We start from the raw sequence: 26,510 nt of genomic DNA, 5'->3' as shown, positions 1-26,510 counted from the left end.
AAGCCCAGACTGAGCAAGAAAAACCTTTCATTCAAAGATTCAATTCTGTTTCACTAACATGATGATTACTTCTTTCTATTGATCTGATGGACTCCAGAGGTTAACAATATTAAATCTGTGTTCGAAATTATGCTCAGACATGATACAAAGTAGCCTGAGTTTGGAAACATGGCTGACGTCATCTCTATTGTGGATATTAGTCAAGTCCCACTGTCAACATGGTCAACAGAAAAACCCAGGCTATCACGTACTTTAAGACTCAAGTTGATATTGTTGAATGACGCTGAGACGTGCAAAAGACAATCTTCCAACTATGGTTGGTGGAGTAGATTCTTGAAATATTTATATTCAATCAGGACGAAATTACTGATCGACTCTTCAGGTCACATAAGACAAGGAATGTCAGAGAAATGTCTGAAGGACTATCGGAAGTTAGATAAACAAGTTGACAGACACAGCCAATAATTATGAGGAATTGGTATTTGAGAATTTCTGCAGGAATGTAAGTGGGCAAACACTTTTTTTGAGAAGGGTGAATCTAACCATGGTCTTCCAAGCTCATAATGTTAGAATCAATAGCAGATCAAAGTAAAAATCATTCTTGGGAGTAAACTTCAGGAATAAATGAATAAGAAATAACCACAGATTTGTCAATCTTCCGGAATTGGCCTGGCTCCCGGATTGAAAGAGACATAGAGGAGTCAAACACAGAAACAGACTCTTCAGTGTAACCCATCCATGCCGGTCAGATATCCTAAATTAATCTGATCCCATTTGCCAGCATTTACCCATATCCCTCTAAACCCTTCCTATTTATATATCCATCCAGATGCCTTTTAAACTGTTGTAATGGTACCAGCATCCACCACTTCCTCTGGCAGCTCATTCCAGACATGCATCGCTCTCCGTGTGAAAACTTTGCCCCTTAGGTCCCTTTTATATCTTTCCCCTCTCACCCTAAACATATGTCATCTAGTTCTGAACTCCATTACCCGAGGGAAAAGACCTTGTCTATTTACCAATCTATACCCCTCATGATTTTGTAAACATCTGTTATGCCACTCGCTCAGCCTCCAACACTCCAGGGAAAACAGCCCCATCCTATTCAGCCTCTCCCTAGAGCTCAAAGCCTCCAACCCTGGCAAGAACCTTGGAAATCTTTTCTGAACTCTTTCATTTTTCAGAACATCCTTCCAATAGGAAGGAGATCAGAATTGCACACAATATTCCGATAGTGGTCTAACCCATGTTCTGTCCAGCCACAACATGACCTTCCAACTCTAAGACTCAATGCTCTGACCAATAAAGGCAAGCATACCAAATGCCTTCTTCACTATCCTATCTACCTGCGACTCCACTTTCAAGGAGCAATGAACCTGCATTCCAAGATCTCTTTGTACAGCAACACTCCCTGGGACCTTACCATTAAGTATATAAGTCCCGCCCTGATTTGCCTTTCCAAAATGCAGCACCTTGCATTTATCCAAATTAAACTCCATCTGCCACTCCTCAGTCCTTGGCCCATCTGGTCAAGATCCCATTTTGCTCTGGAGGTAATCTGCTTCGCTGTCCACTACACCTCCGATTTTGGTGTCATCCGCAAACTTACTAACCACACCTCCTATAAGTCATTCATATAAATGACAAAAAGCAGTGGACCCTGCACTGATCCTTGTGGCACATCACTGGTCACAGGTCTCCAGTCTGAAAAGTAGCCCTCCATCACTTCCCTGTCTTCTACTTTTGAGCCAGTTCTGTATCAAAATGCTAGTTCTTCCTGTATTCCATGAGATCTAACCTTGTCGAATGCCTTAATGAAGTCCATATAGATCATGTCCACTGCTCTGTCCTTGTTAATCCTCTTTCTTGCTTCTTCAAGAACTCAATCAAGTTAGTGGGACATGACTTCTCACGAACAAAGCCATGTTGACTATCCCGAATCAGTCCTTGCCTTTCCAAATATATGTACATCCTGTCCCTCAGGATTCCCTCCAACAATTGCTCAACACCAATGTCAGGCTCACCGGTCTATAGTTCCTTGGCTTGTGTCCTTTCTTAAACAGTGGCACCACGTTTGCCAACCTCCAGTCTTCCAGCACCTCACCTGTGACTATTGATGATACAAATATCTCAGCAAGGGGCCCAGCAATCACTTCTCTAGCTTCCCACAGAGTTCTAGAGTTCATCTGATCAGGTTCTGGGGATTTATCCACCTTTATGCTTTTTAAGACATCTAGCACCTCCTCCTCTATAATATGGACGTTTTCCAAGCTGTCACCATTGATTTCTCCAAATTCTGTATCTTCCATGTCCTTCTCTACAGTAAACACTGATGCAAAATACTCATTTAGTATCTCCCTGCATCTTCTGCGGTTCCACATAGAGGCTGTCTTGCTGATCTTTGAGGGGTCCTATTCTCTCCCTCGTTGCCCTTTTGTCCTTAATGTATTTATAAAACCCTTTTTTCCAAAGCTATCTCATGTCCTCTTTCTGCCCATCTGATTACCTCTTAAGTATACTTCTCCTGTCTTTTTACTCTTCTAAAGATTCACTTGATCTTTGCTGTCTATAACTGATATATGCTTCCTTCATTTTCTTGACCAAAACTGCAATTTCTCTAGTTATGCAGTATTCCCTACACCTACCAGCCTTGCCTTTAACCCAAACAGGAACATAAGACTGCACAGTGGCTCAGTGGTTAGCAATGTTTCCTCACAGTGCCAGGGACCTAGGTTTGATTCCAGCCTTGGGAGGCTGTTTGTATGGAGTTTGCACATTTTCACCGTGTCTGTGTGGGTTTCCTCCCACAATCCAAAGATGTGCAGGTTAGGTGAATTGGCCATGCTAAATTGCCTATGATGTTCAGGGATGTGTAAGTTAGCTGCATTAGTCACGGGTAAATATAGGGTAGGGGAATGGGGTCTGGGTGGGTTACTCTTCGAAGGATCATTGTGGATTTGTTCGGCTGAAAGGCCTGTTTTCACACTATAGGGATTCTAATTCAATACTGCCGCTGGACTCTTGTTATCCCATTTTTGAAGGCTTTCCCTTTTCCACCCGTCCCTTTACCAGCGAATATCCACCCCCAAACAACTTTTGAAAGTTCTTGCCTAATACCTTCAAAATTAGCCTTCTTCCAATTCATAATTTTAACTTTTAGATCTGGTCTATCCTTTTTCATCACTATTTTAAAACTATGATCGCTGGTCCCAGAGTGCTCCCCCACTGACACCTCAGTCACCTGCCCTGCCTTATTTCCCAAGTGTAGGTCAAGTTTTGCACCTTCTCTAATAGGTACATCCGCATACTGAATCAGAACATTTTCTTGTACACACTTAACAAATTCCTCTCTATCTAAACCCTTACTACTATGGCAGTCCCAGACTATGTTTGGAAAGTTAAAATCCAATCCCACAACCATCCTATTGTTCCTACAGATAACGGAGATCTCCTTACAAATTTGCTTCTCAATTTCCTTCCAACTATTCGGGGTGTTCTATATTACAATCCCAGTAAGGTGATTATCCCTTTCTTATGTCTCAGTTCCACCCAAATAACTTCCATGAATGTATTCCCAGGAATATCCTCCCTAAGTACAGCCATGATATTATCCTTTATCAAAAATGCCACTCCCCCTCCTCTCTTGCCTCCCTTTCTTTCCTTCCTGTAGCATTTGTATCCTGGAACATTAAGCTGCCAGTCCTGTCCATCCCTGAGCCATGTTTCTGTAATTGCTATAATATCCCAGTCCCATGTTCCTAACCATGCCCTGAGTTCATCTGCCTTCCCTGTTGGGTTTCTTGTATTGAAATAAAGGCAGTTTAATTTATCAGTCCTAACTCGCTCTCAGGAGAAAGTGATGACTGCAGATGCTGGAGATCAGAGCTGAAAATGTGTTGCTGGAAAAACGCAGCAGGTCAGGCAGCATCCAAGCTCCTTGGATGCTGCCTGACCTGCTGCGCTTTTCCAGCAACACATTTTCAGCTAACTCGCTCTCACCTTTGCTCCTGCCTACCCTGATTGTCTGACTTGCTCTTTTTCTCAACTGTACCCATTTTCAACTGATCTCTTTCTACACTATTTCCCTGTCCCACACCCCCACCTTATTAGTTTAAATCCTCCTGAGCAGCTCTAGCAAATCTCCTTGCCAGTATATTACTCCCCTTCCAATTTAGGTGCAATCTGCCCTTCTTATACTGGTCACTTTTACCACAGAAGCAATTCCAATGATCCAAAGATGTGAAGCCTTCGCCCTTCCACAAGCTCCTCAGCAATGCATTCATCTCTCTATCCTTCTATCCTCACAAGTTTGTAGCACTGGAGTAATCCAGCTGTTACTACCCTCAAGGACCTCCTTTTTAAGTTCTTACCTGAAATCCTATATTCATCCTTTTCCCTTTCTATGTAATTAGTTCCAATGTGTACAACAACCTTTTGCTGGTCCCTCTCCCTTTGAGAATATTCTGCACTCTTTGATCCTGGCACCAGGGAGGCAACACACCATTCTGATTTATGGTTATCAGAGAACATAGCACAGTACAGTACAGAACAGGCACTTTGGCCCTTGATGTTGTGATGGCCTTTTATCTTATTCTGAGATCAATCAAACCTATATTCCTTTCATTTTGCAATCATTCATGTGCCTATCCAAGAGTTGTTTAAATGTCCCTAATAGATCTGACTCTACTACCGCGGCTGGCAGTACATTCCACACACCCACTACTGTCTATGTAAAGAACCTACCTCTGACATCTCCCCTTTACCATCCTCCAATCACCTTAAAATTATGGCCTCTTGTGATAGCCATTTCCATCCTGGGAAAAAAATCTTTGGCTATCTGCTCTATCTATGCCCCACATCGTCTTGTACACCTCAAATCAAGTCACCTCTCATCCTTCTTCATTCCAATGAGAAAAGCCCTAACTCCCACAACCTTTCTTCATAAGACATGCTCTCCAATCCAGGCAGCATTTTAGTAAATCTCCTCTGCACCCTCTCTAAAGCTTTCACATCCTTCCTATAATGAGGCGACCAGAAGTGAACACAATATTCCAAGTGTGATCTAACCAGGGCTTTATAGAGCTGCAGCATAACTTCATGGCTCTTCAACTCAATCCCCCTGCTAATGAAAGTCAACATACGATATGCCTTCTTAACAACCCTATCAATTTGGTTGGCTACTTTGAGGGATCTATGGTTGTGACCCCAAGATCCCTCTGTTCCTCCACACTGCCAAGAATCCTGTCTTTAACCATGTAATCTGCATTCAAATTCAACCTTCCAAAATATATCACTTCACACTTTCCAGGTTGACCTCAGTCTTGCCACTTCTCAGCCCATCTCTGTATCCTGTCAATGCCCCATTAGAACCTACAACAGCCCTCCACTATTCACAACTCCACCAACCTTCATGTTATTGGCAAATGTTCTAATCCACCCTCTCACTTCCTCATCCAAGTCATCTATAAATATCACTCGCTGTTGGCCACAGAAACATTTGTTTCTGCCTCTGACTAGGGGGTCCCCTATCACAATTGATTCTTGGAATCTGACCTACCCCTCATTATATTACAGGCAGTCTTGATACCAGAAATGTGGCTGTTTGTGCTACATTCTCTCGAGAGTCCACCATCCTCCAAATTTTCCAAAACAGCATACTTGTTTGAGATTGAGATAGCCACAGAGACTCCTGCTCCACCTGCCCGCCTCTTCCACCTTTCCTGGAGGTAACCAATCAACCTGACTGTATCTGCAGATTTTCTCCATTCCTGTAACTGCCATCCATCACATTCTTTAGCTCCTGTAAATTCCTTATTGCCTTTAAGTGCCACTCCAACTGATCCATGTAATCTGATAGGATTCGCAACTAAACACACTTACTGCAGATATCATCATCAGTAACATGGAAATTCTCCCTAATCTTTCGCATCCAACAGGAAAAGCACATCGCTCTTTGCACGTTAACAATCTATGGATCCAGAAAATTGCAGTCTTACTGCTAAATAAAAAAGTGTTCCAGACTAGCTTAGTGCCTATGTTTTATATTTTAAAAAATTAATCGAGACATAGATCTCAATAAAATATATAATTAAAAATACTCATTCTACTTGTTATTGTAGATTTACAAAGAAAAAGAACAATAAGCATACACTTGAAAGCTATGCACTTAACTGCTTATCTGCTGTGAGCTCTTCCACACATGTTCCTCCAAAGTCAACTGTAACATTCACTGTTCGTTAACTTTTTAGATGCACTCTAATGTGTAGAGTTACTTGAACTCAAACAGCAAAGGCAGTAGCTGTGCAGATTCACTGCTGTGTCAGGTAGCAGTGTAGCTTTCTTGTCTGTTTGATTCACTGACCATGTGGTCTCTACCTTTATCTGTCTTCCTCATTTTCAAAGTGCTGATGTTTTGATCTTTCTTTTCCCCAACGTTTCAAAACAATGCAACAACTTATAAAACAGTGATTACTGCTCCTGGAATTCAAGGAAATCAGTTCCAACACCTCAAATACTTCAAAAAAGGAGAAGTTCCCACAGCTACAACTTTTTCCTATCCTCCATCTTGGATTACCCAGAATCCTCATTAGAAGAAAAGTACAGCATCATGTTGAGATAAATAAAAACAGAAATTATTGGAAAAGCTCAGCAAGTCTGGAAGCATCAGTAGAGAAAAAAAGAGTTAACATTTCGGGTGTCGTGCCTGTTTTCTCTCCACAGTCACTGCCAAACCTGCTGAGTTTCTCCAGCAATTTCTGTTTTCATTTCAAATTTCCAGCATTCACTCATCTTTGTTTTATTATCTTGTTGAAGTTATTCGTCAACACCAGTCTTTTTTTGTGCAGGCCATGGGTCAAAAAAATGTTCTAGGTGTAAAAGTTAAATCTTTGAACAGATTCAAAAGCATTTAGGTCAGAGTTAAGTGGGAATATCAGCACATCTGTGCAGCAAATGTACCTGAACAAAACGTGCTTCCTATTAAAACATTATTGGCATAAATGGATTTCATAAATCAGAGACGGCTTGGACTGTGAAATAAACTATTTCAGATTTGGGTGGATTCATTCACTATGCTAGTGAGAAGGAACAATTCATTCATTCATACCCTACAACTTTAGAAATTACAAACATTCCTTCAGAAAGATCTATAGATTTCATGTGAGGTGAAACAACCTCACAGTGGTAAATATATTTGTATATATTTCCAATTTTTTCTTTTTGCAGACTTTTTTGGAAGTTTGTTGCACAATGTAATTCAAATGTAAGTTACATAATTGAATTACAGAATAAATTCTATCAAAATCTTAGAGATATACAATCAGCTGATACTCATTGTCATTCTGCAAGTAATTTCAACTTCCATGTCAATTATTGTCCAATTTTTGTTTAACAACAAAACGTTAAGATGGTGTTCACAGACAGCAGGAGGTCTTTTCCTTTAGTTAAATCACTTGTGTTTTCTTTACTGACAGAAGCAAACTTGTGCTTGGTTACAGTAAAACAAAACTAAAATTCTGGACACAGCAGACAGCCTTTTACATCAGACTTGTTTTTTCAGGGGAACGTGTATTAATACAGTTTCCATTAACCACTCAAGGAAAGCTCCATCTCTACCTATCATTCACTTCTCCTCCCAAGCCATCTTCAGCATATATGCCAACATTTTCCTAGCTACCATCAGCTCGGAAGACAGGTCACTGATCCGAAACGTCAACTCCGCTTTCTCTCCATAGATACTGCCTGAGTTTTTCCTGAAGTTTCTGCTTTTCCTAGTGATTTTCAGTATCTGCAGGTCTTTGTTTCTTTTCCCCTGAGGTACTTTATGATTTCTTTTCTAAAATCTATTTGCTGTTAATGATTTCTCCCATACTGATGATTAATGCAAAATGTTCTGGACCTTATTTGCCATCATTTGCTGCAACATAAAATCAATTAGTGCCACAGGATGCTTTGTTTAGTGTTGAACAAATAGAATTTAATTGTGCAGACTTATACACGAGTGTTAGCTCCAGATGAACAAAATGTTTGCTGCAGCACTTTAGATAGATTGCATTGACATGGCTCAGATTAGTTGCTGCCTGCAGCACCATGAAAAGGTTTCTCTGTACAAACTGATTTTGTAACAACTGCAGCAGAATCTATTTTCTTAGGCCAGTGGATTAAATTTAAGCACTCTTTCTAAAAAAAATATATCTTGTGGTCACTTCCAGTTCAAATGGTCAACAAAAGCAGTTACTCCAATTTTGAAGAATGAAGTAAGATAGACTTGCAGCATCAAAGGCAAGCAGTTAATATGAATATTCCCCAGTGACTGACACTGTGGATAAAATGTTTGTTGAAACTGTCACTTGCAAATAAGGTTAAACTACTACCTACTGACGATTTATACACAATCGACTGTTGGCATCAAACAGGAATAAAGGTTTCCCTTTGTGAAAATAAATGCTGAAAGAAGGGGTTATAGGATGAAACATTGTCTTACATCTAAATCCACTGGATGCAATTTCCCCTGATGTTCTCCAGTATCTTAGGCCTGAGATTGCATCTTTCTCTAGATCCCTCCAATCTCCTTTCATGCTCTCTCATCAAACCCACCTCCCTCATATTAACAATATTTTCATCGAAATGCAGACCAGTTGACATGCCCTCCTGTCCTGGTCGCTCAGTGATCAAGTCAATGATTGCTCTTTTGTCTGTATCATTCCCTTCATTGACGAAAAAGAAAAAGCCCGTGACTCCTCCACCCAACAAACTACAGTTGGTTCTGCTATAACACAATAGTTCCGTTCTCATTCAACCCCGTGTTATAAGAAAATGGCTTAATAGCAGCACTATTTAAACTAATGGGGCTGGAATTGTGTTATAACCAATACATATTTTAAAAATTTGTGCTTTAGAAACAGTCCCCAATTTGTCAATCTTATTATAGTGAATTCGCACTAACGAAACGCACGTTTTTGCAGAATGACCTGTACCACATTTTCCAATATCTATTTCCTCTCCAAAGTCACTGAATATGATGTCACCAACAAGATCTGTACTCACAAAGAGAAATTGCTGGAAAAGTTCAGCAGGTTTGGCAGCATCTGTAAAGGTAAATCAGAGTTAACGTTTCAGGTTGAGAATTAATGGTAGCTAAGAAAATGTTAGCTTCCATGCAGAAGACAGGGTGAGGCAAGGGGGTTAGGGAGTAAATGATAGGTGGGGATAGAGCCAATAGAGAAATGAAGAACAGTTGGACAGGGAAAGAGGTGGATAACGATCTGGTTCGGAGGGTGAATGGCTATTAATCGGGACTGTTAGTAGCTAACAATAGGTTGCGTGTAATGGCAAACTATATAATCCATGCCCACTTTTTCTATAATTCAATGCTTGAATCCTTCCAATCAGATTTCTGTCTCTACCACATTAGAGAAACACTTCTTATCTAAGTTACAATGATATCTAATGTAACTATGGCCCTGGTAAACTATCACTCTTCATCCTTCTAAAGCTGACTGCAGCCTATAATAACAACAGAAATTACTTCTAAAACTCAGCCGGTCTGGCAGCATTTTGGTCCAGTTCTTATCTATTCTACCAATGCCAGAGAATCTTCGGTAATGGCTTCTCTTCCTATTCCTACATTGTTATTACTTCTTGAGTTCCTCAAGGATCTATCCTTGATCCTCTCTTACTTCTCACCTACATGCTAACCCTCTAAGATTATACTAAACAAAATGTAAACACTAACAACACAGATTTACCTCATCAATTCCTCTTTTGATTGTTTGTCCAACATCTATTATGAAATGAATGTGAACTTCCTCAAAGTAAATATTGAGAAGATTAAAACCAATGTTTTTGATGCTATTATTTCTCACTCTGACCACTGTCTGAGGATGCACCAGACTGTGCGCAACTTTGGTGCTATATTTGACACTGAGATGAGCTCCCAACCAATAACGAATTCCATTGCCAAAACTCCTTATTCCCACTTTTGTAACAATATATGGCTTTCAGCACCTGCCTCAGTTCACCTGCTGAAGGCCTCATGCATATCTTTCTGACAGAATTATTTTAACATTTTCCTCACTGCCTTCTCAACTTCCATAACTTGAGCTCATCTAAATCTCTGCTGTTCATGTTCTAATACAGATGTGCTTGTTCATATATATGTGCTTGTTATCCCGGTCCAGCAACATGATTTTAAAGTTCTCATTCTTGTTTTCAAAACATTGCATGGCTTCAACGCTTCCCATATCCAAAATCTATTCCATCCCCACAACCTATTGAGATCTTCCGCTCTTTTCCAACTTTGGCCTCTAACATATCCCCAATTTCCACTAACCCAATTCCTTCTTCCTGTCTGGGAGCAGTGGGAGACAGATTGGAGTTGACACGGAGACCAGGAGGGTGCCGGGAAGGGAAGGTAAGGACTTAGCAGCTATGCTTACACCTGCATTGACTACAAGCCACATTTTCCCATTAAATATTTTTACTACACAACCCCTCTAATTTCCATGAAGACATTCCCTAGAACCTACCTCTAGCCATCTGTTTTAATAATGTCTTTTGCGCCACAGAGTCAATGTTTGCTTGATATTATCATGGGATATTTTATTATATTAAAGTGTTATCTGATTCTAAATTCTTGCTTTCTGCGCTTGTTGTTTTCAAACACCATAATACAATTCCAGCCACTCAGGGGAGGTGGTAAAGTAGTGGTAATGTCACTGGATTAGTAATTCAGAATCTCAGTTAATGTTCTGGGGACATGGATCCAAGGCCCATCATGGCAGATGGTGAAATGTAAACTTCATAAAAATCCAACCCAATACTGACCTATAACCAGTTGTAGAAACTCTTCAGGTTCATTAGTGTCCTAACATTTTTAACTAGTCTGGTCTACATGTGACTCCAGACCCACAGCAATCTGGGCAATTCATGATGGTAATAACTGCTGGCCGAGTGAGCAACACCCGTGTCCCAGGGATAAATAAAAATAAACACCTGAAGCAAACCAATGCCAGCTATTATAAGTCCTCAACTACAGGCACTATTTCCATTTTTTAATAAATTGGTTTATTGCTTATTGGTTTAGTCAACTACGTAAATAGAGCAGTCTGATCAAACTTCCACTAAATCCAAAATGATACCCTCACGCTGCATTTCAATTCAAACTCCACATAAGCTGAATAATACTCTAAACTAAATGTGCACACCCTGACAATGAAGAAGGCCTCACCTGCATGAATTCCTTTACTGTTCACTAGTACATTGGTTGAAATAACAAACTGAAAAAGGCATTTACCTCTAGCAGCAGCACTGAACAGTAATAACAAGGAAACAATGAGCTTCTGTGCTTAGTATGTAATAGTCTGATGTCTGACAAATGAAATGCTGCTGACAAATGATTGTTCTTTGGAAGGGCAGGTTTGTATCGATTTTCACTGATAACTACTAATGCAGACACACATGCACACACAAATCTCAGGGCAGCTGAACTCTACATCGCACAGGTGAGAAAATGATGTTTAGCTGTGGAGCAAACCTAGTGTGGAACGAAAAACAAAAGTAATCAGATTTTTAGTAGTTAGAGAGTGTCTGACAATAAAATCAATAACACTGGTCTCTATACAATTTGCCAGCAGCACCATTGCCTAATGGAACTAAGTATGAAAAAAATGCAACATAGCATGAAGTACTGTACCATTCAAAATCAAACAGCTGGCAGCATGAGGTCAGGCTAGGCAGTTTATACTTCTTTTGTAAGATAAGCCAATGAATACAGAAAGTCGTGTTATTAAGCTGTATCTATATCCCTACACTAACCACTTACGCACTGTATTAGGCCCCACCAAGAGGCTTTCGATCTTGATCACCTGCAGAATTTCTATTGCTACTCTCAGCAGAGCCCAACATATAGATATAACACACTGATTTTAGGGTACAGAGCCTTAACCCTAAGGTCCACCCTTCCACCTTACGGTGCTCTCTAAAGACTTCCCTTAAAACTTAGCTTTTTAACAAAATTCCGTCATCTGTCCTGATGTCTCCTTCTGTGTCTTATTGTCGAAAAGGTCAATAATTTTTTTTTAATATTAGCCTTATGAAGTGCCCTGAGATGTTTGACTATGATAAGTAGATATAAGCAGTTCGTTGAAAGTTCATTCTTCATTCATAATGAAACTTCTGAGAATTTTGGCTGTACCCTACACATAATTTGTGTTTTTGCTTGCAGCTGTAGTCAATGTCTACTGAAAGTAGCATTCACATAGCATACTTTCTGACATGTTCCAGTCTTCCATAAAATAAAAATTCTACTATGTGTTTAAAACTACTATCAGACTATTAGACCCTTTTCTTTCTGCTGTATGTCCACTCATTTCTGGGTCTTGTCCATACTTCTAGTTACCACTTTTATTTCCATTAGTATAGATGACAGATGCTTGATACAGCAATGTTGTTTTATATCTTGCATCACTATTAATAAGGGTTACAGTATTTCAACTGGAAAAACAATTTTTGTTGGAAAACTAGTAGAGTCCTTGCTAGGATGAAGGTATTGTACAAAAGACTTTATGACACAATAGATATTTATTGTGTCTCTGACTATCGTCGGTACAAACAAAATCTTATTTTTCATTATAATATTAAAAACATAAACAAAATTCTGTTGTAAAAGTTCTTATGGATGTTCTGGTCTCCCTGCTATACGAAGGATGTTGTGAAACGTGAAAGGCTTCAAAAAATAATTTACAAGGATGTTGCCAGAGTTGAAAGGTTTGAGCTATAGGGAGACACTGAGTAGGCTGAGGCTATTTTCCCTGGAGCATTGGAGGCTGAGGGGTGACTTATAGAGGTTTAGAAAACATGAGGGGCATGAATATGGTGATTAGCCAAGGTAAAAGCCAAAAGAACAAAGACCCTTTCCCTCAAGCGGTCGCCTGATCCAACACATTAACTTTGATTTATCTTCACAAATACTGCCAGACCTGCTGAGCTTTTCCAGCAACTTCCATTTTTGTTTATAAATGGAAAAGGTCTTTTCCCCAGGGTGGGGGAAAGCAAAATTAGATGGCATCAGTTAAGGGTGAGGGGGGGAAAAGTTTAAAAGGAACCTAAGGGGCAACATTTTCACACAGAGGGTCATGCATGTATGGAATGAGCTGCCAGTGGAAGTGGTGGAGGTTGGTACAATTACAACATTTAAAAGGTACCTGGATGGGTATATGAATGGGAAGAGTTGAGAGGGATATGCGCCAAGTGCTGGCAAAAGGAACTAGATTAATTTAGGATATCTGATCAGCATGTTCAAGTTGGAAAAAAGGGCCTGTTTCCATGCTGTACAGCTCTATGACTCTAAGTGAATGGTTTCTATTGAGGTTCCCCAAAAGCTAAAATAGTTATGCTTATAATGTCTAGTATAAGTAAAACAAATTAAATAACTAAATTTCTACAAAAGTTCTTCAGTAAAGGGAAATCATCCCTTCAAAGATTTAAGCTCTGAAAGACCATGGGGTAGTTTCCAGTAGCAACAACATCTTTAAAATGTTTTCACATAAGAGCTAAATTTAGCAACTAGTTTCCTTAGTGAATTACTGATAAAATATAGTCCAAAAGTATGGAATCAATACATTCACAGAGTGCCAATGCTCAAATAAATCGTAGAAAAATTTATATTGCAAGCATATTTTATTGAAGGATTCCCAAAAACAATATGCTGCCATTGTGTGGTTAAGAGTGTTTTATATTGTGATATTGATATAACGCTGCACCAGAGACTTGTGTACAAGATTTATGCCTCAAATATTAATGGTAACATCTGGGTTCAGAACAGGCTACAAGGATGTAGACAAATATTAGTTACTGACAGATCTGATGATTCACTAATGGTAATACTGCTTTTGGGACTACCATTCTATTATTTTTAATGCATTTAATTATGTTTAATCTAATAATCTGTAATTAATGACCCAGCTGGCAGTGTCAGGAATGATCTTGTGGGCAGTAGGGAGTGAACCTTCCTCTAAGCCAAAAGCTCCTGGTCCAAGGTCTACTCTATGATATGATGGCTATGGAAGGTGTCCTGAAGACATATCCAAGCAGGTTGCTTAGCAATCTGTGAACCCTTCTGACAAGAGCCTCCTGGTCAGATACACTTGATGTGATATGGACGCCTAAAGCTACAAGCTCTGGCAACACTTGCAAGCTGCTCCAGGAACACTGGCTATAGAAATAAGTGTCAGGACTTGCTTTGTCTAAGGCATGAGAAAAGAACAAGAAGAATTTGTTGTCAAAGCCCACTATCTGTGAATGTGTAAGTGATACGATAATCTGTGCAAATGTTAGCACCACAGATACTATATGGTAGCCTCAGCTAACTTTTGATGTGTTAGGGATTGGGCTCGTTAGCAAATAATGTTCCACTTGGCAGGGGGGTAGGTTTATTTGTCATCTGAAAAGTGCTTTCGCAACATAGATTCACCCACAAACAACTTTGAATCAAGCATTAAAGTATACAGAAAATGTGTTGCACAAATATTAAAAGGTTCATGAGCAATGACATGAAATAATATCAAGGGAAATATTGTGTTAGCATCCATTTAAAGATCAATTATTTAGAAGACAAGTTCTTAGTCAGGCCTCACTTGGATTACAATGTTTAGTTTTGGTTTCCTTACATGGCGAATGATATGCAGGAGTTGGTAATAAGGTAATGAGAGGCTACGAGACTAGTTACCTATTTAAATGATCTTCATTTTCATTGACTAAAAAAAAGCTGGTACTCTAAATTTCAGAGAAGCGAAGGCCAGAGGTGACCGAATCAGGGATGATCAAATGAAGAAGTGGGTAGTTTGTGTTGGAGGTAGCAGCTAGTTCCATTTAAATATGTTACAGAGGCTAAAAGTCAGTTTTAATTGTAGAAAGACTATTTTAAATAAGTAGTCAGAGAATAGTGGGGGTCTGGAACAAGCTACCGGTTCATGGCATAGGTTGAATTTAACACAGGCCATAATGGCAGGAATCATGGTGACCAGGTCCTTTTAGTCACAGGAAAGTTAGGGGCCTCAGTAACAGAAAAGTACCTTCCCTGCTTTAGTTGAAGGTTGAAAGTGGCTGTGGGGGATTTTGTCTGCTGCCAGTGGAATATCAATTAGGCTTATTAATAAGTCAATTAACACTAATTATTCTCCAGCTCACCACAATTTAGATGAGACTCAGGGATGTAATAAAAGCTGTACATCTTTCCCACAACTCCAGGGTGCCACCTGTAAAACCTGTTTGGTTTTGTTCCCCAGACGTTTGGGAATGGGCAGGATGTGGGTGATGCAGTTTTAGACACTCTATGTAAGACTGATGGACTCAGCATTGAGAAAGGGGTGCCACTGAAAGCCAAGTCACTACTCTTCCTTCTCCTGACTCCTGTCTTGTGACTCTCACCCCGTATTCCCGATCCTACCCTAGCTTATTTGTGGTCTGGAGTCCCACAATGATCATAGGCCTTGAGGTGCCACCACTCCCATTGGTTGTGACAGGATAATGAGTTGCCAACAGCGAATTAACTAGCAGTTCTTATCAGAGGAGCCTTGTGCCATCAGAAATCTCCATCGTGGGGAAAAACCTGTCAGTGGCTATGCAAGATCATTCAGCCCATAGGCCAACACAGCCCTATCCATGGGCACTGATTCAGCAAATTTCTTTACCGGAGCACTGGACCTATTTCCGATTGGTGAAAAGCTTTTCTCATACTCCGAGGAATTCAGGAGACGATTGACTAGTTTTGATCACCATGAGCAACAATTGCATTTTTTCCAATATAATGGGAGCAACACTAGCAAGCCGTATTTTGTTGTCCATCATTAATTGCCTTTGAGAAGATGGTCATGAACTGTTTAGGTACAGCTACAGTATTCTTAGGAAGCAAGTTTTAAGGCTTTGGTCCAGTTTCGGTTCTGCAAGGGCAACTCAGCTACTGACCTTCAACAACCACAACCAACTTCCTATGTGCCAGGTACAATTCCAAACAGCAGAGAGTTTGCTCCCTGATACCCACTGATACCAATTTCGATAGGGATCCTTGATGCCACAACCTGTCAAATGTAGCATTGATGTCCAGAGTTGTCATTGTCACCTCACCATTGGAATTCAACTCTTCGATCTATGTTAAACTAAGGCTGGAATGAGGTCAGAAGCTGAGACCCCTGATTGGACCCTAACTGAGCAGGTTATTGCTGAGTAGGTGCTGTTTGATAGCACTCTTGGTTACACCTTCCATCACTTTACTGAGGATCGGGAGTAGACTGATGGGGTGGTAATTGGCTGGGGTGATTTATTCTGTTTTTCTGCACAGGATATACGTGGACACTTTTCCACATTATTAGTAGATGCCAGTGACTAGAAGAATTTGACTAGGAGAACAGAAAGTTCTGGAACACAAGTCTTCAGTACTATTGCTGGAATGTTGTTGGGGCCCATAGCCTTTGCAGCATCCATGCCTCCAATGAATTTTTGACATCACAGGGAGTGAATTAAATTGGCTGAAGACTGGCATATTTAAAGCTGAACTACTGGAGGGGGCTGAGGTAAATTTTGTACTTCCGGCTGAAGATTGCTGTGAATGTTTCAAAGTTATCCCTCTCACTGATATGTTAGCTGCTCCATCATTGAGGATGGGGAAAATTATGTAGCCTCCTCCTGCAGTGAGTTGCTCAATTGACCACCACAATTCACAACTGGGTGTGGCAAGACTGCAGAGCTTAGGTCCCATCTGTTTGTTTTGGGTTGTTTTGCTCTATGACTTGCTGCTTATACTGTTTGATGGCTTCACCAGATTGATACTTCATCTACAGGTATGCCTGCTGCTGCTACTGGCATGCCCTCCTGCACTCTCCATTGAACCAGAGTTGATCCCCTGGCTTGATGGTAATGGTTAAGTTGGGCATATGCTGGACCACGAGGTTGCAGACTGTGCTGGAGTATAATTCTGCCACTGTTGATGGTGTCTTGTGGATATCCAATCTTGAGTTAGTAACTCACCTCCTGACTCCTGAAAGCCTGTCCACCATCTACAAGGCACACGTGTGATGGAATGCTCTCCACTTGCCTGGGTGGGTGCAACTCCAACAACACTCAAGCAGCTTGATGTTATTCAGGACTTAGCAGCCCACTGATTGTCACCACATCCACAAGCATCCATTCCCTCCAACACCAACACCTGGTAGCAGCAGTGTGTACTATCGACAAGGTGCACTCCAGAAATTCACCAAGGTGGTTAGACAGCACCTTCCAAACGAGTGACCACTTCCATCTCGAAGCTCAAGGGCAGCAGATACGTGTGAACATCAGCACCTTCAAGACCACCTCCAAACCACTGACCATTCTGACTTGAGAATAGACCGCTGTTCCTTCACTGTCACTGGATCAAAATCGTGGAATTCCCTCCTTAACAGCATTGTAGTTCAAACTACAGCAAATGGAGTTCAGGGTAGCAGCTGACCATCACTACAGATGGGCAATTAATGATGACCAACCAGCAATGTTACCATCCCATGAATAAACAAAACGCAATGATGGAATGGTGATATAATTTCAAGTCAAGATGGCATATGGCTGGAAGGAGAACTTGCAAGTGTTGATGCTCCAATCTATCTGCTGTTTTTATCCTTTGGGTGGAAGAGGTCGCACATTTGGCAGTCTTTGCAAATTGTGTTGCTGCAATGCATCATGTATATGGCATGCACACCTATCACAGTGAACCAAGGGTAAAAGGAGTGAACATTTACAATATTAGCTTCAATACCAATGAAGCAGGCTGTTTTGTCTGGATGGCACTGAACTTCCTGAATGTTAGTGGAGCTGCTCCCACTCAGGGAAGTGGAGAGTATTCCTGCACACTCTTGATTTGAGGCTTGTTGATGGTGATAACCTTTGGGAATCAGGTGGTGTGAAACTCACTACAGAATTTCCACCCTAATTTCTCAGGTTGTTCCTTCAGATTTGCCTGGGCTCTGTTTTCATGGTTTGGAGAGTGCATTTATTGTGATATGTAACAATTGCGTGGATAAGATTGAGTAGATTAGAGTGTCTCTTGCTGTTTGCATACTTCATCTCAGTCAATAGAGCCGTTGCAGTGCACAGTCTCATTCCTTTGTTATGATATCTGTTCCTGCTTTCAATGAATTTTGCTGGGATCATTAAATTAAAAGACAACGCGGCAACAACTGTTGTTAGAAACAGATATTGTTACTGCTCGTTGCCGATTAGTTAAATGCAACTATCCTTGTTCTTATTGAAGAACATACAAATGTACTCTGAAAAAGCAGACGCATGCAACCATTTCAATTTTGCAAGTTAATATTATTCTGCAGGTCTCTACATCTTCTTTAAGAAAGTCACATAGGAAAAATAATAGCACACTAAATCTAGCAAAAATAGATCATCTAAAATCACTTACCCAGTTTCAATACATCTGGAACTTATCCATTTTACTTCCATAAAAGAAGAAAAAGGTATATGTATAAGAAATTATATCTATGTATTGTCTCCACTGGGATATGGTGAATGAAAATACTGAAATATATACGTGCAGATACAAGTAATATAACATCAGAAAGTCACATATGTTATTTGCAGAAAATTGACTTTTATCATCAATGTCTGGCAGTTTGTTGACTGATAAGGTTTATAAAAGTGCACCAAAAATTTACAATGTTATCAGGAGCACATAAGAGTCGTAAATTATGCCATTCTTTACAATTTTCAATAGACATGACTTTAAGTATGTTTAAAGTGCCTCAAGGAACCTTACAGATTTTGGTTCACACCTTTGACCTGGGATTAGAGTTTCTCTCTCTCATGCACCCAGTGATTTTCAGCATTTTAATAGAGTAAGTCTGCAAACGACACTAATGATAGAGCACTTATAAGGAGCCATTTTAGTTACGGACAAGAGGGTAAAGTATGCAATGATGGGTGTCCATCATTGGCTTGAATTTTATTGATTTTAAAAAATGGATAATCAGATGTGATAATGTACAATTAGCAGCTAATTTTATGTTATTCAACTGCAGTTTTTATTTTATTAAATGCAAATGTTTTTGAAGTAGCAATATCGCTGTGCAAAAGTTAAACAAGAATAGTTTTCAAGCAGAAAAGTGAGCAGTGATCTTTTATGAATGCATGAGTACATGTGAGTATAATTCAATGTGATTCATGTACATCATAAGGAGCAATGGAGAGATTCTCAAATGCTTTCATGTATGTTTTTTTTTAAAAAGTGTCCCAAAAAGGTAGCTTTTTATATTTAAAACTTGACTAAAAAGGGAAAAATAAAATTAATCTGTAAGGTGATCAGAGTTCAACTACTGCAAATGTTTTTCTTCAGATTCTAACTGCTATTAGTTCAAAAGTGCTAAAATAATGATAAAATAGTTCAAGGTTCAAAACTGTGCAAATTAATATTTTCTTCAAAGGTACAAAGAAGGCCAAACTATTCATTTGCTTATGCATTACAGTAATCCTAAATTAATGAAGTAATTTTCAGCATTTAATATATTCAGTACACTATTTTCATTAAATTAAGGAATAGATATAGAAATTATTATTGTGACTTTCTGAAAAATATGAAAAGGTTCCAAGCATTGTCCAGAACATTTCCAGATCTCAGATGGTTAATGGTAAATTCAATACTGCAAAGAAGCTCAATCATGCCATAAGGAACGATGCAGTAAATGTTTCTGAGGCGCTGAATCTAAGCTATAAATATTCTGAAGTATTCATTAAACGCTCAGTCTAGCAAGTCTATTCACCACTTTCCTCCCCCCTTGCTCACCTCTTTGGAAATTAATGGGAATTTAATTCCATATAGGCTGCTTCTAGCACAATGCTGTAATGTATTAATTATTATTACATGCTGCATTTTACATAAGCACTGGAAGCTTGAGCACATTGTATATTAAAAGGAGGCAGACGGCATACTCTGATAAGGTACATTGAGGCATAGTCCTTCAGTCTACCTGTTTTCTCAGAATAATTGCAAGTTTAGTTAATACATGCTTAGATTCTGTACAGCAAATCATAATGTATTAAATCGAAAAAAGGCAAGTTAACACTTACCAATATACATGATGGCCTTCATTAATCATACTTTTCAAATGCCACAGATTTTTTTTTAATCTTCCACTATCTCAAATGCAACCTGCCACATGAGACACCAGAGTTTAAATCTGCATCATCCTTTTGACACTTCAGCCTCAGCATACTGCTTACATCCCATGCAGAATCCTTGTGTGATTAGTGTCTACTCTGTTAGCATAGAGCACTGCTTATACAGTACTTTGTGAAATCTGACTCCTCCTCATGATGTTCTTGCTGTGCCTGTGACATCAATGCTGAGAGAGCCTCACAGGTTCCCTCTCACAGATTAGCCTGTCCTGTGAAGCTTGAAGTTTCCGTCCTGATCAGATCAGAAATAAATGCAGTTATTTTCTTCCATTCCAGGTTCTTTTTGCATAAACTAGACAAAAAGGTATCTTGCGCTTCATTTTCTCTTCATTTTCTAATACAGCAAGCTGTTAGTCTCAAATGTTAGAAAATTAGACAGTGGTCGATAAAACTCTTTGAGTTTAAACAAATAAACTGAACCCCATTTAAAAATCAGTAACCACACAGTCACAGTTCAGGACTGCAGCTTTTTGTCCCTTTATGATCAGACTACTGCACCACCAAGGCACATTTATGCATTAATGCTCTCTTCATGCAGCAGCAGGAGATGATTCCTGCCCCTCCAATTGCAGGCAGCTGGCTCCAGAACTCAACTTGGTCATCTGGAAAAACCGAGCGGTGAGCCAGATGTAAAGGGTCTCTTATGGAGCCTGGAATTCAGCAAATGAGCCAAATCCTGCTGCTCTTATGCACCTTCTAGTGGCCAGTTAAGGAGTGACTGCATGCTGAAGAAATACTGCCTGCCTATCTGTCACCTTGACTGAGTGGATGATTATTTCTCCAAGTTTAAACTGGACAGTAATGTCATGGAAGTGACTCACTTGTAACTTTCACCATTGTAGATCAGACAGCAGAAGCCTGTGTTTTTTTTAAATCAATGCTCCATTTAGAAAAAGAAAACCAGTTGGTACAAATAAGACATTTATTTAGTTCATGGATGCAGAAATGGAGCCACAACCATTCATGACTGCATGAAATCATCAACCTCAATTTGTATCTGAGGGATAGGCCCATTTTGTAAATATTATGAATTGAGTGTTAAATGCTTTGTCTTCATTTAGTTTTGGCTAAGTCATTTAATGACAGCCTCAAGTGGAGTATCTGGGTAAAAGTAAAGAAATGGAAGGGCAAAAATAGCCTTCCTAGTTTTTGAGAGAATAATTTTAGTATAACTTCCATGGTTAGGAATTCAGTATATGTTTAGTTGAACATTGATATCACAATTAGAATCCCTACAGGATGGAAACAGGCCCTTCAGCCCAACAAGTCCACATCAACCCTCAGAAGAATAACCTACCCAGGCCCATTCCCCTATCCTATGTTTTCCCCTGACTAATATACCTAATCTACATATCCCTGAACACTATGGGCAATTTAGCATGGCCAATTCACCTGACTTGCACATCTTTGGACTGTGGGAGGAAACCAGAGCACCCGGAGGAAAGCCACGCAGACACAGGAAGAATATGCAAACTTCACACAGCCAGTCACCCAAGGCTGGAATCAAACCCGGGTCCCTGCCGCTGTGAGGCAGCAGTGCTAACCACTGAGCCACCGTGCCACCTTCTTCAGATGTTTGAAATGTTTTCAATAATATAGTAGTAAATTCTCAGCAGCATACATTTTAGCCTATCAGGAAACATGTTTGGCTTCATGAAGCCCCAAAATAATTAAATCAGAATAAATTATTAACAAACGTAAGCAGTTACAGTCCTACAATTAAATCTTGCTTCTTTTTCATGGCAACAAAAGTTAAAAGATAATCTATATTTTGTTTCTTAAAAATTTATTCTTGCAATGTGTCATTGACTGAGCCAGCATTTTTTGGCCATCCCTAGTTGTCCTTGAGAAGGCAATGGCGAGCCACCTTCTTGAACCACTACTGTCCATTTGGTGCAGGTACATCCTCAATACTGTTAGGATTCTGTTCTAGTGACACTGACAGAATGGAAATATATTTCCAGGTCAAGATAGTGAGTGGATTTGAGGAGAACATTGCAGTGGTGCTCTTTTCATGTATTTGTTGCCTTTGGTCTTCTGGAAGGAAGTGGTTCTGGATTTGGAAGGTCCTGTCTAAACAGCCTTGTGAAATTCTGCATTGTATCTTGTAGATTAGTCTACACTGCCAATAGTGAGCATCAGTGGTTGGAGGTATGATGCTAATAGAGTGGGCCATTTTATGCTGGATGAGTGTAATGCAAAGGAACTTATTCTCTGAAAGAGATGTGAGTATCTAGAACTCTGTACATTTGTGGAAAATGGATCATTGAATGTATTTAAAAGAGTGGGGTGGATGGAAGGCCTGTGAAAATGCACTGTAAGGATTCTAAAATTCAATGACCTGCAACAACCACAACCTTCTTCCTTTGAGCCAGGTATGACTCCAACCAGCAGAGTGTACATCTGATATCCATTCATTACAGTTTGTGAGGGCTCCTTGATGCCGCATGGTTAAATATAGGCTCGATGTCAAGGGCAATCACTCTCACCTCACCTCTGGAATTCTGCACTTTTGCCCATGTATGAACAAAGGCTGCTGTAATGAGATCATTAGCTGAGTGGCCCTGGCAGAACCCAAACTGGGCATCACTGAGGAGGTTATTGCTGAGTGGGTGTTGCTTGATAGCACTGTTGATACCATCCATTACTTCACAAATGATTGAGAATAGACTGACAAGGCAGTAATTGGCCAGGTTGAATCTGTCCTGCTTTTTGTGGTCATGACATACCTGGGCAACTTTCCATATTGTTGGTTAGATGCCAGTGTTGTAACTGTATAGAAAAGTTTGGCTAGGAGTACAACAAGTTCAGGAAGACACTTCTTCAGTGCTATTGGTGAAATGTTGTCAGGACCTACAGTCTTGGCAGTATTTAGCAATGCAGCCATTTCTTGATATCATATGGAATAAGTGAAATTGACTCAAGACTGGCATCTGTTATGCTGGGGACCTCTGGAGGGGATTGAGATGGATGATCTACTTGGCATTTCTGATCGAAGGGTGTTGCAAGTGTTTCAGCCAAAGGTGTCAAGTAATTGATCTATCTCAGTTCCCTCTGAAGATCTCCAGCAGTAATGCCAGTCTTCAGGAAACTAAATTCACAATGACAATTAAAACATACTAATTCTCTAAAACAACGTTGCAGATTACCAAAAAGTGGTCTCTTAAAATGGATTTAGCTATAATTTTTCCCTTTTCAATTTTAATAAATCCATTCAAAATATTGGATTTACTGAAATAATAGAGATGACGAAAAATGTCTGTTCTTATTCAGTGTAAATTTAAGGCCCAAGTCTCTATCTGCAGAATACCAACCAACCAATCATAATTTTCAGATTGAGCAAAAATAAACTTTTCACATCTGTGTCCTGAGTAAGACACCGTGCTGTTTCTACATCGCGTGATTGATTCTCCTGTAATCAAGCAGCAGTTTTATTGTGGTTGACAAAGGTTCACAAGAACAAGTAAATGTTCTCAAGAAACACAGAGAATGCCCTCCAGCAATTCAGCGGCATCTCATGGTGTGGGACACAGTCAAATGTCAGGTTAAACTTCTCCTCTGTTTGTTTGTTGGAGGGGTGGGGAGGCGGGGGTTGCTACAGGGTACAAACTTTCCATGTCAAAGTAGAAGCATTTGGTCTTCTTCCTGAAAGCGGTTTAATCACATCTGCTGGCTGTGGGCACTGTAGAAGAAACAGGATGTTCTGCTTCCTAAGCTACCACAGTTGGACAGTTTGCTCATATAGTGGATCATCACATAAAGAAGTTTATTCTGATGGGTTCCTGGAACATTATTCTTGGAACATAGTCACAGCATAATTTTAGACTTTACAGGAAAGATGATGCTGGCGGTTGGGAGTGTAGCAATATTACAAAAAATACTGTAGGTACAAAACCTGCATATTGTACAGATTTGATTGTGAGAAAAATGTTGCACAAATATTTTGTCTTGTTACAGGGTAACTGACATTACTGTATCTTTTCTAATAGTCAACATTGAAGTCTGAGTGATGTGGGCTTTGGGGAGGTATATGGAGATGTATGGCAGAATTGGGCAACAAGTCTGACAAGACCTACCTTGAGGTATGATCATCTTAGTTCATTTTTCGCTAGTAGTGCGATGAGATTTTCACTAGGCAGCGATGAGTTGCCTGTTCACAATCATAATTAATTGTTAAATGCCTTGTTAACACACCGATGTGCCTTATTACTATACAGACTCCCATTCCTACCAACCTTGCTAAATAAAACTGGTACGGGTGGCACAGTGGCTCAGTGGTTAGCACTGCTACCTCACAGCACCAGCAGTCTGGGTTCAATTCCAGCCTCAGGCAACTACCTGTCTGGAGTTTGCATGTTCTCCCCATGTCTGTGTGGGTTTCTGGCAGTGCTCCAATTTCCTCCCACAGTTCAAAGGTATATGGGTCAGGTGGATTGGCCATGCTAAATTGCCCATAGTGTGCAGGGATGTGTAGGTTAATTGCATTAGCCTTGGGAAATACAGATGATAGGGGGATGGGTCAAGGTAGGGATACTCATCAGAAGGTCGATGTGGACTTGTTGGGTCAAATGGCACATTTCCACACTGTAGGGATTCTATTCTATTCTAAGACCAACACTGGAAAAACTCAACAAGGAAGCCAGAATGAACACCAGGCAGATTCAGCTTTGCTACTTGTTCCCAACAACTCCATATTGACACCAATCGCAAGCATCTCAGGGCATCAGCCATACATATCCCACATCCAAAGACACTGGGACTTGGTATATGCCTGCCTCTGAGAAACCTGATAGCGCATCTCTGATCCACTTACAAGACAATTTTGCACTTAGGGTTGTACTGACAACATTATGCTGCTGCAAGGAGACACTGTGCTCTAGGACATGCCATCAGCTTGACAGGAATAGGTTGCATTTCTAAGCTCTTCATTTGCTGTTATCGTGTTCATTCACAGAGTCTACTTTTATGCTCACAGCCTTCCTGCCATGTATTGACTTGCCTTATTTTTCTGCTCTGTATCCCAGCCGAAGATACCAGGCTCTGTTGCCATGTGGTTTAGCACAGACACAAAGTCAGGAAACTTGTTCTGGATGTCAGTAGGCCTCAGTCAAATATTGTTCAAGGGTCCTGAAGCAGTAAGTCATGGGTAGACTCTGTTAGCTCCAGTTGGCTCAGTTTCTGGATGACTGGTTTATGGTGCACAGTGACACCAACATGTGGGCTTGATTCCTGCCCTGGCTGAGGTCACCATGAAGGTCATATTTTCACAAACTTGTCTCTCGACTGAGGTGTGATGACCCTCAGGTTAAATCACCACCAGTCACCTCCCTTTCTCGAATGAGAGTGGCAGCCCTATGATATGGTCTGATTACTGCACATTTTATTCAATTAGCCCCTCAATTGGGCACAACAAGTTTAACTTAAAAATGATTCCTTACTTTGTAAATAAATTCATTTGTTATAAGAGAAAGTTATGTTTTCAAAGGAGCCAAATTTAATTCGGCTTTGAGTTGACAAAAGAGGATGTCTATAAGTTAATAAACACGAGAAGAAATAACAACACAGCAGACAGATTAGGAATAAGAAGTCATTCAAAATACGGAGCAGTCTCAGAGTCATTCATAAAGGGTAGATGGTAGAATACTGTGACCGTTACATTTGATAGGAACAGTAGCATTGACTTTGTATTTGAGCAGTTAACTGTGAGATTCTTGACTTTGCAGGTTAATTGAATGATATTCTTCTGCTTTGTTGTTTTTTGAAGGTGGCTAGCTGGCAGCACTCAGTGGGAATGTGTGTTTTCACCTTTTTCAAAATCTGCAGAGGTTAAAGGTGCAGAGAAGTTTAGACTGTGCCTGAACTGTGACCTTCACATCACACTAGTCCACACATTAATATGTGAGGCCACTAACACACAGAGATCAACCATTGCAATCAATTTTAACCCTTTTTTTGATAATCCCTGAAAATATAAAGGACAACTATGCCTGCAGGCGATGACTCACTGCTAAGGGGGTTAGTAGGGAGTAAGCCTTTATAGTTAAATGAAAGTTCTAAAGAAGTCTGAGGTTACATAGTAGTAAAACAGCATATCCTCAGCTTACTTAAATAACATGCAACTTCACGTGTCATGGTTTGTCAGATCATAAAACATTAAGAAATACTAATTTGGAAATTCAATCATTCACTTTACCTCAGCATTGAAACTCAAGACTGATAACAGTCAAAAGACAAAGCTAATGAAATGATATCGGAGACTTCATTCCTAGAAGCTAGTTGATACACTGGGTTACTGTAGTACA

At 40.0% G+C, this 26,510-nt stretch overlaps 1 protein-coding gene across 4 annotated transcripts in view; it reads right to left on the bottom strand.

The window, feature by feature from the left end:
• The window catches only part of LOC132815661 (zinc finger protein 385D-like), a 377,769-nt gene extending 357,238 nt beyond the window's left edge, over nt 1-20,531 (bottom strand). For all 4 annotated transcript variants that reach the window (XM_060824657.1, XM_060824655.1, XM_060824656.1 and 1 more), the window contains exon 1: nt 20,101-20,531. In XM_060824657.1, coding sequence (XP_060680640.1) covers nt 20,101-20,122 — 22 coding nt within the window. In that variant the 5' untranslated portion in view covers nt 20,123-20,531. The remainder of the gene's footprint in view (nt 1-20,100) is intronic.
• Between the last annotated feature and the right edge of the window lie 5,979 nt (nt 20,532-26,510).

Source organism: Hemiscyllium ocellatum, chromosome 5 (genome assembly GCF_020745735.1).
Source record: "Hemiscyllium ocellatum isolate sHemOce1 chromosome 5, sHemOce1.pat.X.cur, whole genome shotgun sequence".
Taxonomy (NCBI): domain Eukaryota; kingdom Metazoa; phylum Chordata; class Chondrichthyes; order Orectolobiformes; family Hemiscylliidae; genus Hemiscyllium; species Hemiscyllium ocellatum.
Note: the sequence above shows the minus strand (reverse complement) of the source record. Positions and strands in the feature narration are given on the sequence as shown.